The sequence below is a fragment of the Lemur catta genome, chromosome 16 (genome assembly GCF_020740605.2).
Source record: "Lemur catta isolate mLemCat1 chromosome 16, mLemCat1.pri, whole genome shotgun sequence".
Taxonomy (NCBI): Eukaryota; Metazoa; Chordata; class Mammalia; order Primates; family Lemuridae; genus Lemur; species Lemur catta.
This window is the reverse complement of record NC_059143.1, coordinates 3,045,089-3,063,810: the sequence shown is the minus strand read 5'-3', so window position 1 is coordinate 3,063,810 and position 18,722 is coordinate 3,045,089. Positions and strand designations below refer to the sequence as shown.

General features: G+C 44.5%; 2 protein-coding genes across 10 annotated transcripts in view; both read right to left on the bottom strand.

Moving 5' to 3' along the window:
* Window positions 1–18,722, bottom strand: part of GNAL (G protein subunit alpha L) — a 153,180-nt gene that overhangs the window by 15,020 nt on the left and 119,438 nt on the right. The gene's annotated exons all lie outside the window — the stretch shown is intronic.
* CHMP1B (charged multivesicular body protein 1B) lies at window positions 7,041–9,787 on the bottom strand. The gene has a single exon (XM_045527801.1). It carries the CDS (start codon window positions 9,664–9,666, stop codon window positions 9,067–9,069), a length of 600 nt encoding a protein of 199 aa, XP_045383757.1. The 5' UTR covers window positions 9,667–9,787; the 3' UTR covers window positions 7,041–9,066.

Genomic DNA, 18,722 nt, shown 5'->3' with positions numbered 1-18,722 from the left:
CCGTAAGGTCCATCCCAGCCATCGATGTGACCTGCTGGGAGGGAGAGGCCAGCAGAGGGGCAGGCACCCATGGATCTCCCTGCAGGTGGACGCGGCTGTCACGGCGCCACTTCGCCATCTCTTCATGCCCTGAGACGGTGGCACTCCCTCTGCAGAGGCCTCCCCTGCCCATCTCAGCACCAGCCGGGCTTTATGGTCCCATAAGGTCCTTATCACTGCCTGGCATGTTTTACATTTGTTGTTGGTCTGTCATTATTTGTCTCTTCCACTGAAGTGTGAGGCCCAGGGAGCAGGTCTCCGTCCTGTTGGCCTGGGTGTCCCCAGCACCTAGCTCAGGGCCTGGCCCCAGTACAGGTGGAAGGAACCAGTGTGCTCTGTCCTCATCCTCCTCCTGCGGACAGAGTGAGGAAGGGCCGAGAGGCCTCACAGGGACCAGGAAGAGCCAGGGACGGGTTAACTGGTGAACAAAGGACATTTCTGGAGAAATGGGACAGCAGGGCCTTCTGGAAGGAAGGAGAGAGGGAGGAGGGAGGGACTGAGTGGCCCATGCTCTCCGGCTGGGGTGTCCGGGTGGCACCTGTGCACTGGCCAGCAGGGCTGCAGCAGTGGAGGGCAGGTGTGGACAGACTGGGACCACGCAGGCTTCCCTGCCTGCCAAACCGGGGAGGGGAGGTGGGCCCTGTCGCTGGGCACGTGCAGTCAGGTGGCCTGTGCGCGTGGGCATTCCGCATGGCGGAGGGGCCGTGCCCAACTCCACGTGCTCTTGCACCAGCCCCACGAAGGTTCCCGAGATGCTCAGTGTGGGCAAGAGGGAGGCGACGGGCTTTGGAACGTGCCTTCAGACACGTGCACCTCAGCACACTGATGACTTCGAGCCGCAGGCGTGGACATTCAGCAGATGCAGGACTGGCTGACTGACCCGCTGGACCTAAAGCCACAAGTTGCCCGTGAGAAAGGCGCCCTCCTGGTACCAGGAAGAGAACGTTCTTATCACCAGAGATTGGGAGCCGATGCCGAAACGGATGTGTCCAAACAAACCCACTAAAATAACCCTTTCATGAATTCCTTCATACATTTCCTGGCCACTGTCCCACAGCTTACTGCCCCCAGGAGCTTAAATCCTTCCCCTTTGTCACTTCTCCATAAATTTATTGTTCTTTTGTCAAAAAGGTACATAAGCTCTCGGTCCTGACCGCTTTGTTACATCTTCATTTTTCTTACGAAGCTCTCTGCACACGCATGGACACGGCACAAAGCGTGTACGCGCTGCCTCCTGCTAGCCCACCTCTGCCGGTCGCTCCGAAGGGCCCAGCCACGGGACCCAAGAAGGGACAGGGAAGGTCTTTTTCCTCCCCTCCAGAGGGGGCCATTTTCATGAACCACCTGGCCAAAGGTACTGTGAGACCACTTGATTCTTTTGACCACCTTAACCCCTTCCTTTTGAAAAGCCAAAGACAGCACCTGGTGGCCCGAGGGGCTGGCCCTGGGGTGATTTTGGCAGCCACTGTCCACGCACCCTTGGTTTGGCATGAGCTGCACTGCCAGGGCAGGCAAGCCAAAAGCAGAATATACGGAGGGGCAGCAGTGGATCTGCTGGTGTCAGGAATGGCCTTTCGGAGGGGCCGGAGGTGGTGGGGGCTGCTGTGACCTCACCCGTCAGGAATGAGGTCATGTCAGCTGCAAGCCCAGGGAAGGGCGGCTACAGTGGTGTCTGTGACTGCTCTGTCTGACTGTCTGAGCACACTGGTTCACTCCACCTGTACTTACTGGGGCCAGGTCCTGTGCTAGGTGCTAGGGACACCAGGCCAACAGGACAGAGAGCTGTCCCACGGGCCTCCCATTTTAGTGAAAAAGACAAATAACAACAGATCAAAGAATCAATGTAAAATGTGCCGGGTCGTGGCAAGAGCCCTGTAGGACCACACCGCCAGGCCGGCACGGGCTGGGCGTGGGAGGCCTCGCGGAGGGAGCGCCGTGGCTTTGGAGCTTGCAGAGCTGGAGCAGCGGCGCCGTGGCAGGCACTGTCCCTGCACCGGCGGGCCACCGTGGAGTCCTTCATGAAGGTCAACTGCCTCTGGGCAGAGACTGTGAGATAGACATGACCCAGCTCACAGGGCCATTGAGAAGCCAAAGGGACTCTGATCTGCCAGCGGCGGCCTCCTTGGAACACGCCCTGCAAGGCCTGGGAGGTGCCCGCATACCGGAAGGCGGTGACGTCGCCAAGGGTGTGGAGCTGGCTCGGCAGGGGATGACAGTGCTGCAGGGCCCTGCCCTTGTCTGAGGCCTGCTTTGGAAACAGCAGTGGCTGCTGGTCTGGAGTTGGGTGGAGTGGCGAGCACCAGGCAAGGGCACCCTAGCAGGAGAGGAGCAAAAAGACCTGGAATCTGTGACGAGGCCAGGGAAGTTTCTGTCGTGGTGGGGAGGCAAGGCCACACGTGGCCGGCAGGGTTGGAGGGCAGGGGAGGGAGCATTTTCTGCAATGCTCTGATTCAGAAATGGTCCATCCTCCTGACAAGGGACGTATGACACTGAGCATGGGATACAGAGACTAATCCGCTCTGATTAGAAGAGGTGGAAGGAATTGAAAATCAAATATGAAGACTTTGGCTATAGTTAGAGTTTAGGAAGCAACCAATTTAAAATAGGATGAACATAGGGTGGAGGGAGGTGGGTGAATTTATTCAGGTGGTAATGACGAGCGTGAGTAGAAAGAATGAAATATGGTTAACAAAGAAACACATCTGAAGTTCTCGAGCAACGTGATTAAAGACAGCCTTCCCAAGGAAGTGGTGGGTGTACCTTCTCCAGCACTATTCAAGGAGAGCGATTCTGAGATGCGGGTGACAATGGCAAAGCTAATCCCTACTCTCCAAGATGGATGTTCAAAACTCCTTCCAGCTCTGATGCGTAACCATCCCAGGGAGACCTGGGAGGCTTCACTGAACATTTCCAAGAGTATCTTCTGAATTGTTACTGATGCTACTCTGAGTTCATGAATTTCAAGTTTGTGCAATGAAACTAAAATGCAAAAATTCACCCCAGAGTGTGAATGTGCCACCAATTATTTAAAAGACTCTCTAAGGAACAGACAATATGGCGGCAGATTTCTGTCAGCCTCCGGCTTTGATCTGGGATTCCATCAGCACATTTCACAGCACGTTGCATGCAGCAGCTTCAAACTGGGCATCCTAAGATTACATATATAGAGATGAGTTTTAAAACGGTCCCCCAAATTACACACAGAATGTTGCATATATTAATAACTACATTTCAAAGAGTAGATAACATTGTCTCCTTAAATTTGCCACTGCATGCTAAGCAGAAAAATTAAGACCTAACAATTCCCCTTGCAGACGAGTCACTGGAACGGTAGATACACAGTTGCAAAACAATACCAAATTACAATTGTAAAAAAGTCACTTGCCTTATGGACACTATAAAAAAAGTGGTTACAAAGCAATTTTCTTTGACTTTTTTCATTATTTCCTGCTACAACTGAGGATATTCATGTTGGCAGAAGTGTTTTTACTGTTACCATTTAGATCTCCTTTCTGTTTGATATTGGCAAAAAATAACAATTCATTGTTTATATCCCATCTTAAAATAACTAAAATAACTCAAAAGTTACAGAATTCTTATGGCCTTGGAGTTGATCAGATAGAGGGGACAAGGAGAGTCATTAAAAGATGAAATTTATTCTATTAAATGTCTTTATAATTAAGCTACTAGATCTCAGAAAAAGTACCAATTCAATTTAATTAAAATATGTTGAGGCTAAGAATACTGAGTTATAGAAATGCCCCCTGTATTTCTGGAGACAAAATTTGACTTCAGAAGTCACATAAGGCTTTGCCTTAAAGAAAAAAGAAATGTGTTAGTTCAAAAGCTGTCTCGTCTCAGGAGGGCGTTTCCTTGGTCAGTAACAGCTGCACTTCAAAGAGACAGCTGTAAACTGGGCCTATGGTTCTCACCTGTTTTGAAAAACAAGACAGGCCTCTTCCTAGAGCCATGGGTTGCCGGAGCTGGCAAGGACCCCCGGAGATGAGAGCTGATCAGAGAGATATGCTAATGGCCAAGCCGGGCCCAGAAGGAGCCATGCGGTTAAAGTAATTAACACAACGCACAGCTCATGTTGACTTCTGAAATCATCTCTGTCTCCAAGAACACAATCACCGGAGCCAAGATGTCTCTGTTTTTTGCTAAAGTAATAGCCTTATCAGAAAACTTAGAAGTTTGCCCCAAGAAGATTTTACAACTCATTGTTCCCCTAGTTAGAGTTAGTTGAAGGATCTGTAGTTGCCTTTTAGAAGACTTTGACCCTAAAGCAAACTGCCTGTTAGTATGTGAATCTTGTATCTACCCTATATAATGCCTGTGTGGATATTAAGTTTTGGAGATATTTCTAGCGGGAGGAAATATCCCCATCCGGATACCCTCCTTTTATCTATTTTCATAAACCTTTACTTTATAAACTATATCTTTGGCTCTGTGTATTATTACTATTATTTCTGTTTCCTACTATTTTTTCATCCTTTGCGATGACCCCTGCCTGAGAGACCCGATCGGAAGAGAAAACCTCCTTGCGGGGAGCGCAGCTAACTCCCCGCAAACTGGCGTGGTCAACTTAGAGACCTGATCCGAAGAAAGAGAAAAAACCCCTTTGCGGGGAGCGTAGCTAACTCCCCGCAAACATGTATTTAAAACTTTCTTTTCTGAAAAAAATATAGCAAGTTCGAACTCTGTCAAGGCAAATGAAAACTTTTCTTGGCATGTTATTGAAATTTAATTCATGATACTTATCTATAAGATATAAAAATATTGGAGGAGAACATTATTCCTTCGGCGATAACGTGCCAGGCAGTACTAGGACCCACGCTCCTTAGAGAGGGTCCCCAGACCAGCAGTGCATCAGCAGCACCCGCAGACCACAGTGTCAGAGTCTGCAGTGGAGCCACGTCCCCAGGGACCAGTGATCAGTCGTGACTCGTCATCAGTGTGTGTTCCTCTCACCTTTCCCCGCCTCCCGCTCTGTGCTGTCATCTGTCCACCTGCACAATCATCTCTGATGACGCCTGCGCCTGTGCCTTTCCTCGGGGTGAAGTCCACGCTTCTAATCTGGCCTCGAGACCGTTGCAATCTTGCCAACCTTGCCTTCACTCTCCTCATGTCACGCAAACCCTCCACTCCTGCCAAACCTCCCTGTAGTGTTTGGCCTCTCTGAACCTGTCATTCCTGCTTTTTCCCCTCCACTTTGAAACTGGGGATTAAATCCTGCCAGCTCTAAGAAGACAATTCTAACTGCCACGGACACAGTAATGCTCTTTTCCTGGTACTCGTGGTTTCATGATTTGATAGCATGGTACACGCCTTATATTGACTTAACCCTCCTTCAAGGTTGAGATATAAAATAACATAGAGTGCACTACTCTTAAATGTTCATCTTGATTTTTTAAAAAACACCTGTATACACCCTTGTCCACTTTTTTCTGTGTATGTCCTATCTTCCTAATTGTACTGAGTATCATTTAAGGGCAGAGAATGTTTTTATCTCTAAAAAGAAGTCCCACATAGCACGTGATAAGCATCAGTCTAAACCTTTTCCTGTATTGAGTCATCGGAATGAACACTGCTGAATTGTTTGTCTTGACATTATTCAGGGGGAAGAGAGAATGTGCAGACCCTGAAGAGCAAACATTTCATTCTGGAGAAATGCTAAGAAAAGGATATAGTGCTTTCGGAGGTTCACACCTGGGGCTTTGGCCTGTGCTCACTGTGCCAGCTTTGCCTTTCTGTGTCTGTTACGAGACAGCTCCAGGTGCTCCCGGAGCAGGGGCACCCAGCGATGCATCCCCGAGATACACCCCCAACCCACTGTGTGAGGTACCGCACCGGGCCCAGGAAGAGAGACCAACGCAGCCTGGTCTTGTTCTTTATGAACTTACAATCTAGTAGAAAAATGAACCTGGGTAAATCAGGTAGGCATTTTGCTAATTCCAGTCAGTTGATTTAAAAAAAGAAGATTCCAGGGTCCTGCTCATCAGTTTGTTTAATGTTTACTGGCTTGTATCTTTTTGGTAATACTACTGAGGCGTCTTGAGCTTTTGGATTTTGGCTACAGAAGCGGCTCCAAGCTATCCTCACATGTCTGCCTGTGTGTGTGTATTGCCGAGGAAGTCCCTCCCTCTCCTTTTCAGTGTGAATGTCTGGCTGACTCTGACACTGCGCTCAGTTAATTAGGTTATCACACTGGTGCTGATTTCAGGTGGTCTTTTCCAAATCAAAGACAGCCGAGTAGGCACAGTGTTCAAGCCTCACGGTAGGCCTGTACTGAAAAGGCACGTATTAATAGATGCACTGATACTCCTTCAGGCAGAAACAGCTTTAGTGAGAAAGTTTTCAATAGCACACACAGTATCATCTGGGTTTCTGAACTGAAATAAATTAAAAGCAGAGGAGAGGAGAAAGTTAAGTTCGTGTTATCAGTCCACTCAATTTTTTTTTTTCTTTTCAAGACAGTTTCCCTCTGTTGCCCGGGCTAGAGTGCCATGGCGTCAGCCTAGCTCACAGCAACCACAAATTCCTGGGCTCAAGGAACCCTCCTGCTTCAGTCGCCAGAGTAGCTGAGACTACAGGTGAGCACTACCACGTTCTGGTAACTTTTTTTAAAAATTTTCATTCTAAATCCACGTTAGAAATTGTACATGTGAAGGCAGAAAAATGGAAGCAATAAATAAAAAAGTAGTACTATGTAGTTGCATGGAAGATTACTATTTCCCTGGTATGTTTGAGTTGGATCCTTTTGTAAATTATACCTTTGGGCTAGGGAAGTTTCAATAGGAACACAAAACTTGTTGCCATGAAGAAGCAATTAAAGAAGTAACAAGCAGGCTCCTTGAAATGTGCAATCAAACACATTAATCAAACAAAAATTTGGTAAGAGTGAGGGTGAGTTGGGAAAAATACCATGCTTTCCGAACCAAATCTACCTCTGAATTTTTTAAAAAATCTTTCAAAGTAGGATGCACACTCATGCAATAACATGCAGTTTAAAGTGATTTATTTGACAAATTTCTGTGATTTACATTTCAGCATTTCATCAAATGCAAAAGTGAGGAAATAATTCATGGGCCTTTAGTGCTTTTGAAAATAAAAGTTATAACTCATAAAAATGTACATTCATACTATATGAAATGAATGTATTTTAAGAAAGTTCAAGCATATATGAGCATTGTTTAATTTCACAAAATATATTAATTTTGTTGGGGATATTTGCACTATAAAAAGGTTCTCAATTTACCAAAGGATTCAACATTAAGCTATTTTTTAAGTTGTAATTATTTTTTCGAGTCTAAAGAGGGGTTAGACTCACGCTATACTCACACATGGCTGCCTCTGTGCAACCATGCGGATGAGAGGAGACGCGGCCTTCTGAAAGGGTGTTCTTGAGAGGATGCTGGGCAGACAACCAATCAGTGTCCCTTCAAGCAGACTTCTGAACATCTAAATAGTTCAAAAAAACCCTTAAATATGAGGGTAAGTCCTCATCTGCATACACCTGTTTTTTTTTCATTAAACATTCATTCACACTGGAAAACATTATAATGGCAAATATTTGGCTATGAATCTTTCTAAGAACTTAGAAGTCCCTGTAGTTATTTCTGAAACACCGGAATTCTTTTATGGAGAAATCTTCCAGTGAAGGAAAGGGGGAATTAAAAAAAACCTTATTTAACTTAGGTTAAGATGCTTGCCAAGGCAAAAGCAAGCTGCTGTTTTCCATGTTTTGAGGCTGTGAGAAAACGGTGGCTACATGCTTTACTTTTCAGCCAGGGAACACACACTGCCATTCCTGGGAAGACCGTCAGGGTACAGCTGGGCTACTGCCTATAGAGTGAAGCCTGTCTCTTTCCTTCCAATCCTACTTTTTCCCTTCTTCCCAGATTTCCAGCTGGCTGGATGCATGGCTTTAAGTTATTTGCATGGCTAAGTAAAACATTCCAAATTATATTTTCAAGGCTTTTCAAGAGATGTTGCTTTTAGACAAATTAATAAATGCAAATAATTAGAACTTAAAATGCAGTTCTAATTTTATTTCTAGCTTTGGTTGTTAAAAATCAAAACAAACCAACACAGTCCCAGGGGTTTTCTCGAACTAATCAACAGTTCTTTGGCAATGTTAGAATAACATGACTGCTGTGCTAATTAAAAGACTTTATAAGAAGTCTAATTAAAGTGTTGAAATAGGAAAATAATTAGAAATATGTTAGAGAAGTTCGTCTGAAAGACATTGTCAAATGTAATACCTTCTTAAATCTTTTCAAAAACTCATTTTAGTACGTGGAAAATATAAATGGGCAAATTTAATTTTTTCTGATAATAAATGAAGTTAGTGGCATTTTTTCCCAGTTACACGAAGACAATTAGCACATGAAAAATTTATAGAAGGAAAGCAGAAAGAGCACTGTGCAAAAATGTACTAAAACAATTTTAGTATAAGTTATGAGACCAGATTTTGTATAAGCTATGACAATAGTCAAATGAAGTCTGAGTTTGATGGCGAAAAACAAAAAACCCCAAAGGATATAAAAAAATAGCACTGTCCACTGAATAAGTTGAACGAGGTGTTTATATTTGTGTAACCAAACTAAGTAATTATTCCCCTCTTTAACTTTTATGCACCACTTGTCATTCTAAATATTATCAATCACACTAAACTAAAAAAACCCACCACCTTCAATTTGATAATTTTGGGCAGAAAACTGAATACACGGGAACTAGAATCTTGACCAAATTTTTGAGAAAGATTCATTACAGCAAATTAACTAGTTCTGTTAAAAGGCAGCTATAAAAATACACATCATCACAAGCTATACAGAACTTTGAAATCCAGTTAAGAGTGGAGAAAGACTGGGATTTCTTAATGTATCTGGAGAGGGCTATAAACCCAAAGGGCATTTCAGCGTTGTAGCATGTTCAGAGTTTCTAGAGGGTACAGCAGCTCTCTAATACACAGAGAGCACTTCAAAAGGTGGATACGGCTGGGAAACCTCAGAGTAGGTTCTGCCATCACACTTGATCCCGGAGGCGGGCCAGTCTCTGGGACAGCTCATCCTGTTCAGCCGAAGCCACGCTCGTGCCCACGGAGCCGGTCTGCCCCTGCGGCAGCTCCATGTTGAGGTCGAGGCCCGCCTCGTCTGCCATTTCCTGGAGCAGCATATCCACTTGGTTCTGGGGAGTGGTCAGCGTCGTCGTGCTGCTCATCGTGTCTTCCATTTGCTGCGTCTGGACATCCAGCGTCTCAAACTGGTGCTCGAATTTGTCCATCAAGGCAGAAATCTTCTCCAGATTCATGGTCTTCAATGTCGCATCCATCGACTTAACCACACCAGCCATCGACTTGGTCACCTTGCCCATCGTCACCGCCGTCTGGACTCTGGCGGCCACTGCATCGACCCGCGCACTCATTCTCAAGAAATTCACTGCCTGGTTCTTCTGGCGGATGGCATTTTCGGCGTGTATTCTCGCAACTTCCATGTTGCCCTTCTGGATGGCCTTTTTAATTTTGGCCTTTTCAGCCTTTTCTTCCTTATCGCATTTTTTGGCACTCCTGCCCAGTTCTTTGGCCGCGAACTTTAGGTTGAACAGGTGTTTCTCCATGTTGGACATAGTCGGATGGCTCCGTGGGGTGGGCGGCCAGGGTCCAAACGTGCGCGGAAGGGAAACGAGAGACAGGTCCGCTCCCGGCCGCCGCTCCTTTGTTTTGGTCCCACTTCCTGTTTCTACGGCGCGCGGCGCAGGCGGTGACGTCAGAGCTCGGCGCCGGGGCGGGGCCTGCGGGACAGAGGGCGCCGAGGAGGGGCAGGGGCGGGGCCTGCGGACCGGACGGCGCCGGGCCCGCCCACCGGGGCGGGGCTCCTTCCGGACCCGGCCGGGACCGCGGCGGCGCTGGAGGCTGCCCGGAGGGACTCGGGCGCTCGCTTACTGCCCTGCGTCCCACTCAGTTTTTAAAGTACTTCACGCATCAGTAAATTCACAAAAATTAGGGTCCACACGCACTTTCGTAGGAATCCATCAGACAGGCTGTCCGCGGGCCGTGGCCGGAGGGCTAAGCCAGCGAGACGCCGCCGGGTCCGCGGACACTTGCTCAGGGGAACGTGAGCGGTTGCGACCCTCACACAGGACGGACGCGGCTGCGCCAGCGCCTGCCTGCCACGCAGCCTCTGCCGGCGTTCTGCGATATCCTTTTATTGCAACGGCTGAAAATACCTTCAAAACGGCAGCACCACCGAGGTTACACCGTGGCCGGAAGTTCAGCTTTCAGTTGAGTTGCCAGCAACCATCCTCTGAAAATCATCCTGTGGCTCGGTAATAAAGAGACCCAACTTTTGCTGACACCATTCTATCTTTTTGATGTTTTATAAATATCAAAAGAACTTCACTCACTCTAAGTTTGACAGGCGCAACCGTCATTTTAAATTATGCAGGCAGAGCATGGTGAGGTACGTGACTCCCACCCACTGACACACATCAAAACTGTCACTGTGTATTACACCCTTTAAAAATGCAGGCTTTCAAACAGCAGCAGCGTGTGCTGTCACTTTTTTCTTCAGAAAGATATCTCCGACACAGCAATAACAAAATGTAAGATCCAATCTGCCCTAATGAGCTAGGCTGAAAACGAACCCTGAGAGCTAATTCTGTTTAGACATCAGTTTATCCCAGTGTCCCGCCACCTCTCTGGCTTCCTGTGATAGCGTGCTGCTCAGTCTCGTGCCACAAGCTACTGGGTGCCGGTGCCACATGACCTTCTGAAGACACAGCTCTGATGCCATCACTCTCTTGCTGCCAACCCTGGGCAAGGAGGCGACACTCCCCTGCAGCACTCTGGCTCCCGTCTCTTCAGCTCCCCTCTGCCAGTCAAACCAGACTGAAGCATGGAAGTTGGGCATTATTTGGCCAGTGTGGAGAATGAGGCCAATGCTCCTCCCTTTGTGTACATTGTTCTTTTGCCTGGATTTGCTGTCCCTGCATCTCTGCCTATTGAGACCCTGCCCATCCTTTAGAAGCCCCCCCAGGAGTCCCTCCTCTGTGCTGCCACAGCACAGGGCACACTGCTTGGCACGGGGTCTGTGTGTGCAATTTCTAACATGAACTACTTGGAAGCAGAGAACGTTCTTACTCCTTTCCCCTCCAAGGACCTCAGCAGGAGCTCTACACATAGCAGGCACTGACTGCATCCAGTGAGGCTTTGCTGAATTTGACCGTTGAGAGGGTGTTGGGATGTTACCCTAGTTAGCAGCTTAGCCAAGATTCCTCCCCCCCCAAAAAAAAAACAGTAGAAGCCTCTTTCCAAATGAAACTTTTCTAGAGATGGAATATATAAAACCAATAAAAGGGAAGAAATCTGTTTGAAGTGGGGGCAGAGGGCCCGAGCCCCTCCCTTCTCTGCTCATCCCCCATCCTACTCTCCCCTTCTTTTGAGTCCTGGCTTTGCGTGTGGTTCCCAAACCAGTTCCTTGTTCATGTTCCATGTCATGCTCCACAGTTTTCTTAATGACAAATTCTAATTAGGTGAGATGGTTTGGAACGTAATCTTGAGAAACTCTGAAAGATGATGGTGATAAAGACAACTAACATTTATTAAGTATTTATGTGCCAGGTATTGTTCTGGGTATTTTATATGAGTTAACTCATTTCACAGCCTTCCAAACCCTAGGAGTAGATACAATTAATATCTCTAGTTCACAGATAAGGAAATTGAAGTACAGAGAGCTAACTAACTTGCCTGAGACCACATAACTGGTGTTAGAAATCAGATTCCATGGGGATACTGGGACCAGTAATAAAAGAATGGAGAATCCAGTAAGGAAAAGTTAACAAGAATAAAAGAATGATCATCCTTTAGCCTAAAGAAAGAAGTTGATTTAGCAGCTATTATTCTGAGAAGACTGAGGGGCTACACTGACTACAGGGTTACTAGGAGCTTTCTAAACTGTCAAAGAAGTTCACCCAGAGCTATGCTCATTGGATGATGGCAGGTGGTCTCTCTGGGCTAGACAACGTCTGGAGAGCGGATGGATTAAGTTCCAGGAGGAATGCAGAAGAGAAGGCCACCCTCATCCCTGGCAGCTCTCCCCACCCCTTCCCCAGCCCTGCCCTCTCTTTCCGTCAGCACCCCCAGCCATTCCTGTGGTGTTCAACAGGATCCACAGCTAACAAGTCTCACTTCCATATTTTCAGAGTCCAGACTCATATACCCAGCTGTCTCCTTGGCACCGGGTACTCTGTGGTGCCAGACCCTTTGGAAACTCCTCAAAGTGACTGAACTCAGTCCTTTCCCCCAAATCTGCTCGTCCCACTCACTAACAGTACCTCCATTCACCTCATTGTTCAAGCGAGATTCTGAGCAATTATTCCTCCACCACCTCTGTATCTAGATCTACATCCAACCTGGCCCTGAGTTTCCATTCTTTATATTCCATTGAGGTTGACAACCTTCAGGTCTGTTTCAGATTGGTATGCTTTCATTTTTGTGTATCTAGCAAAAGGATGATTATTTTGGGATTATTTTCAAAGGAGACTTTGGCCCTATGACAATTCTGATTGTATCTGAGAACCTTCTGGACCCAATACAGGTGTGAAAAAAGCATATTCAGTTTATAATCAATGAATAGTGATTAGTTGGAAGAGTTGCAACTTCTGCAATAACACTGTGACCTTACAGCACCCATAGCCAAGTATATAATTTTTTCTCAGTGAAAACAAAGAAAATTTTGATTAGAATGCAGATGTTTCTAGAAAGCTGCACTTCAAACCAATTAATTATTATTATTAACTCTGTCATCCAGGCTGGAGTGCAGTGACATGGTCATAGCTCACTGTAACTCTGAACTCATGGACTCAAGTGATCCTCCTGCCTCAGCCTCCTGTGCTGCTGGACTACAGGCAGGCACCACTGCACCTGGCTAATTTTTAAATTTTTTGTAGAGACGGGGTCTTCCTGTGTTGCTTAGGCTGGTATTGAACTCCCACCTTGGCCTCCCAAATTGCTGGGATTATAGGCTTGAGCCACCATGCCTGGCCCAATTAATTATTTTTATCATGAAATGAGGATGAAAAATATGCTGTAATTTGGTACATTTGGCCTATACAAGTGGTTAAACTTGAGATATTTCAGCAGGACCTGTGGGGTTTGATTTTATTGGAAAAAAATCATTTACTAAATCTAAAGACACTCAAAAAAGGAAATAAAAGACATGAAAAATAACTTTATTATGTGTGTTAGAATATTCCTGGATTCTCATAGGTATGTTTCTAGTGGTTTTGAAATGTTATACCTCAAATTCTCTTTCAGAGTTCTTCTTCACTTATCACAATTTTTATTTATGCATGTATTTGTGTTTATTTGCTCAGTAGCAGTCTTTCTTATTACATCTGGCATGGTGACATTGTAGATCACTATCTGTACCTGGTACTATTCAGCCCCTGGAACATGACAGATGCTCAGTAAATTTTTGTTGAACGTATGAATGTGTGAATACAGCTGAAGGAAGTGGCACTGGATATGTATTCACTTGGTGACCGTTTTAAGGAATACATATGTATCTATATATTATATATAACATTAATACATTGCATATATTATTATATATATTATACATACATATGTATATAATTTTTTCTCTATATCACCTTTTTATTTAGGAACAATGCTAAATTAAAAACTCTGAGACTCCTTAAACCTTGGAATATTGCAAAGTCACTGTCCGTCAAATTATGTTAAACATGATGTTAAGGTTTACAAGTGAAAACAAGGAAGATTTAGAAGAAAATAGAAAAGTAGTGCATAACAGCATTCTTCATTGGTACAGGTAGGGCTCTGTATGCAGTTTAAATGCATGGTTTGTTATTCCTCACGGTGATGCTGGTGAGCTAACATGGTTATGAGAAATCTAAGTTCCATGTGTCCTGACAGTCTAATTTGGCATCTGCTGTTGTACCAACGGAAGAGTTCTCCTTCTTACAATTTGATGACAGGCTGAAAATGAAATCTATATACTCAAGTCCCTCTAAAGACAGTAAAGGATTTCTTTTGGCACTGAGTAAAGCAGTGGCCACCTTGTCCTGGGAGTTCATAGAAGATGGGCTTCAGATTCATTAGGAAAAAAAAATCAATGGTAGTAATTTTTTCTTTTCCTTTCTTTTTTTTTGAGACAGAGTTTTGCTCTGTAACACAGGCTAGAGTGCAACGGTCTTATCATAGCTCACTGCAACCTTTTAAAAAATTCCTGGAGCAATCTGTACAGATTCATTGTAAAATTTACTAAGAGAAAAAAATGTTTTCTTTAAATAGATTTTCCCCAGCAACTCGTAATGGGTGTTTGCAAATCTCACAGGGACCATGTAGAGTGGACACAGCGAAACAGAGAAGGTGGCCTGTGCCCATCTCTATATGATTCCTGTGTTAGAGAATGGGGGTTCCTACCCCAAAGAGAGACAAAAATATAGGTACAAACTGAAGAGGTACGGCAGGAAACCAAAGACCTGCAATATCGTTAGGTTGGTGAAGCGCATGATACATTCCTTCTCTTTCTGATCTCTGTTCCCATTCTTCACTAGCAATCTTTGTTACGCTGTTTTTTTTTTTTTTTAAAGAAATGCTTATTCCCCTACATAGAAACACGTGGCAATATCTAATAGCTGTCTGGCTGTCGAATGGGAAATATACAGCTTATACTGCCAGTAAGGCTCTGGGTGGAAAGCGATTTGGTGACTACACACCTGAAGCTGAAGGACAGGATCGCATGCCGGCCTAATGTGGTACCGCTGGAAGCCAATCATTCTCAGGTAACTTTTATTTTTTTAACTGAACATTAAACTCACAACTCTTAAGTTTAAAATAGTTAATGTGCAAACTGGCCAGTCAATTTTGCTGCATATTAAAACCTTCTCTTGTCCTCCTCCCAGAGCACCTTCTGTTCATGATGGAAACCGATGGTGAGAAGCTGGGAGCTCTTCCCAGGCCTAGTGAGGACTGCATGCTGGTAGATGGTGTTGGGGGAAATAGCATTTGTCTTCTTCACTGTTGCTCCTGGGAATGCATGTGTGCAGCTGACTCACTCGGACCCCAATCGATGCTGTATTTGACCTCCTTGAGACCCGGCTTCTACTCAGCATCACGTCTCAGGCATATTCTGCTTAAGGCAGGCGAGTGACTTACAACAGCAGCCATGGTCACAGGATGGGGAGTGCTGGTTCCAGCAACCACATATTCTGAAAACCATTAAAAATCCATTCAATTCTAGTCTGACTCACACTGTATGTAAAGGAAGGGGTCACTGGCCATCGGTGTTCATGGAAGGCTAATCTTGGCCATTTCTTTGGGTCAAGGAAGAGCTGCAATTAAGCTTTTGGGACAGAACGTAAAGATTTTGTTAGTTTAAGCTAGTATCTTTAGTTAGGAAGAAAATGGTCTTAAAAATCAAATATACCAGCCTGAGCAAGAGCGAGACCCTATCTCCACTAAAAAACAGAAACAAATTATCTGGCCAACTAAAAATATATATAGAAAAAATTAGCCGGGCATGGTGGCCCATGCCTGTAGTCCCAGCTACTCGGGAGGCTGAGGCAGGAGGATTGCTTGAGCCCAGGAGTTTGAGGTTGCTGTGAGCTAGGCTGACGCCACGGCACTCACTCTAGCCAGGGCAACAGAGCGAGACTCTGTCTCAAAAAAAAAAAAAAAAAAATCAAATATAACTTAACTCAGTGAGTCCTACTAGCAATAATCTATTTTTAACACCTCTTCAGAAAGCAAAACATCCTGTAACAAAGCAGAATGTTTCTTACCACTTCTGTACTTCCACAGTGGGCCGTTACGGCATTCGGTTTCTTCCAAACCAGCCAACACTTGTGTTCTACACCAGGCCAAAGATAGACATTTTTAAAAGAATTGCTAAATTTCACATGATTTTGAACTAAGTCATTAGATACGAGCTTTCTGAAGTAAAATACACTGGATATGCTTTCTTCTGTTTCTTTGATGGAGTCGGGCTAGAATGTTCTGGTCCATGCCTGTAGTCCGCACGTATTTACTGAGTTCCAGGCTGGAGGATGAACAGTATGGGCATAAGTAAGTAATCCGCGAACCTGATGCAAGCGTAGGATTCCACAGAGCAGGGATTTTTATTTCCCCCAAGTGTGTCCTCGCAGAAGGGTCTCCCGCACTGGAGGCACAGAGACACTGACCGAGCTCTCTCCACACAGCGGGTAAGCGCGGCTTTCTAGCAGACAGTTCTTTCCCAGGAGCCATAAGACTGTCTTTAAATAACCGAAATTAACCATGTCCTAAATATAATAAGTTGTAGCCAAGACTAACATCTGGAAAACAATACTTAATAGTAAATCTTAGTATATTTGCAGAAGAAAGTGTATTTTTAGAGAAGTTTATAGGTTAAAAGAGATTTGAAAGCTAACTGAATTTCAGCTTACACTGAAGTGTGAAACTCTGCAAATTCCTCAATGTCACTTACGTGAACTAAAATAAGGAAAAAAGGACAAAATGTACTGGATGTGGTTCTTGCTGACTGGAAGCATCCTGGTGTTTCCTCTCCTCTGCAGCAGCCTGGGACTGGGATCTGTCACAGCATCATCTCCCAGCAGGCCCCCAGGCCTCCCCCAGATCCCTGCAAGGAAGATGCTAACTAGGAGGAGCAGGTGCCTAAGGGCAGAGAGAGGAGCCCTGAGGACCTCAGATAAAGAATGCGTCCGAGAGGGGTGCCCCGAGACCGAGTAGACGGATTTGCTCAGATCACAGTGTTTCAAAGGAAGAACTGAAATGAGAAACTGACCCTCAATCTGTGTTCATGCTGGGTTTCTTATTTTAAAAGAGATCCAAGATATCATTAAACATGTTAAACTGAGGTTAATAAAAAACTTCCTTTTTTGGCAAAAGGATCTGTTAAGTCTTGTCTATGTTAGAAGATATATTTAGTCACTGTACGCATCTTAGGAGGAAGTCACGGCGAAGCAGCTTGTTTCTTAGCAATCACTGCCTGCCTCGGGTAGCTGGATAAGGAATCTTTCATTCCTTCACAGAAACAATGCATAATGCTACATTTTTATTCATATCAAATACAATGAGAAACAAGGTATCCCATGTTCCCTGCTTTTGAATGGAATCTCCCTTTTGTTTTTCCCCTTTGGTATTAAATAGAAAGGCCCTGAAATTAGGCAGACTTAGAATATCAGCTGTTTCCAAACTAATTTTACTGAAGTGTCCAAGTTAAAATCTAACAAGCTAGCTGCAACAGGGAGGTTTCAATTTAAAGTGCAAAATTCAGTGGCCTTTTTTATATATTCAAAGTGGTGCAGCCATCTCCACAATCACTTTATTTATTTTATTTTATTTTATGTACTTATTTTTTTGAGACAGAGTCTCACTCTGTTGCCCAGGCTAGAGTGACGTGGCATCAGCCTAGCTCAAAGCAACCTCAAACTCCTGGGCTCAAGCGATCCTCCTGCCTCAGCCTCCCGAGTAGCTGGGACTACAGGCATGTGCCACCATGCCCGGCTAATTTATATATATATATATATATATATATATATATATTTTAGCTGTCCATATAATTTCTTTCTATTTTTAGTAGAGACGGGGTCTCACTCTTGCTCAGGCTGGTCTCGAACTCCTGAGCTTAAATGATCCACCCGCCTCGGCCTCCCAGAGTGAGGATTACAGGTGTGAGCCACCGCGCCTGGCCCACAATCACTTTAGAACATTTTCATCACTCCAAAAAGAAATCCTGTACCTATTAAAGTTACTCCTTCATCCACGACCCCCTATCCCTGTCAACTCTATGGAACCCTAATCTACTCTCTCTCTATGGATACACCTATTCTGGACATTTCGTATGAATGGAATCATGCAATATGTGGTCCTTTGACTTGCTTCTTTGACTTAGCATAATGTTTTCAAGGTTCATCTCTGTTGTAGCATGTAAAGTGCTTCGTTTCTTTTTATATCTAAATAATATTCCATTATGTGGACAATATTCCATTATGTGGATGTATGACATTTTGTTTATCCATACATCAGTTGATGGGCAATTGGGTTGTTTCCATTTTTGGTTATTATGAATAATGCTGTTATGAACATTTTTGTCTAAACTTTTTTGTGTGGATGTATATTTTTAATTCCTCTGGGTATATACCTAGGAGTGACATTCCTGGGTCATACAATAACTCTATGTTTAACTTTCTGTGGAACTGTGGGACTGTTTTCCAAAGTGGCTGCACCATTTTATAATCACACCAGCAGTACATGAGAGTGCCAGTTTCTCCACATCCCACCAACACTTGTTTTTATCAGACTTTTTGAGTATAGCGATACTAGTGAGATGAAGTAGAATGTCACTGTGGTTTCCTCTGCATTTTCCTAATGGCTACAGATATTGAGCATCTTTTCATGAGCTTATTGGCCATTTACATATCTTATTGGGGAAACGTCTATTTGGATCCTTTGCTGATTTAAAAATTAGTTTATTTATCTTTTTATTATTGAGTTGTAAGAGTTCTTTATGTATTCTGGATACAAGTTCTTTATGAGATATATGAGTTACAAATATTTTGTGCCTTCTTTGAACTATCTTTTCACTTTCTTGAACCATGAGGACTTCTATAAAAAAAAACAAAAACAGCTATCCTGGCTTTCCTTGAAAACTAGGTTC

What these genes read in the sequence shown, in the direction of transcription:
- CHMP1B (XM_045527801.1), bottom strand. Translation starts at nt 9,666, where the DNA reads ATGTCCAACATGGAGAAACACCTGTTCAACCTAAAGTTCGCGGCCAAA.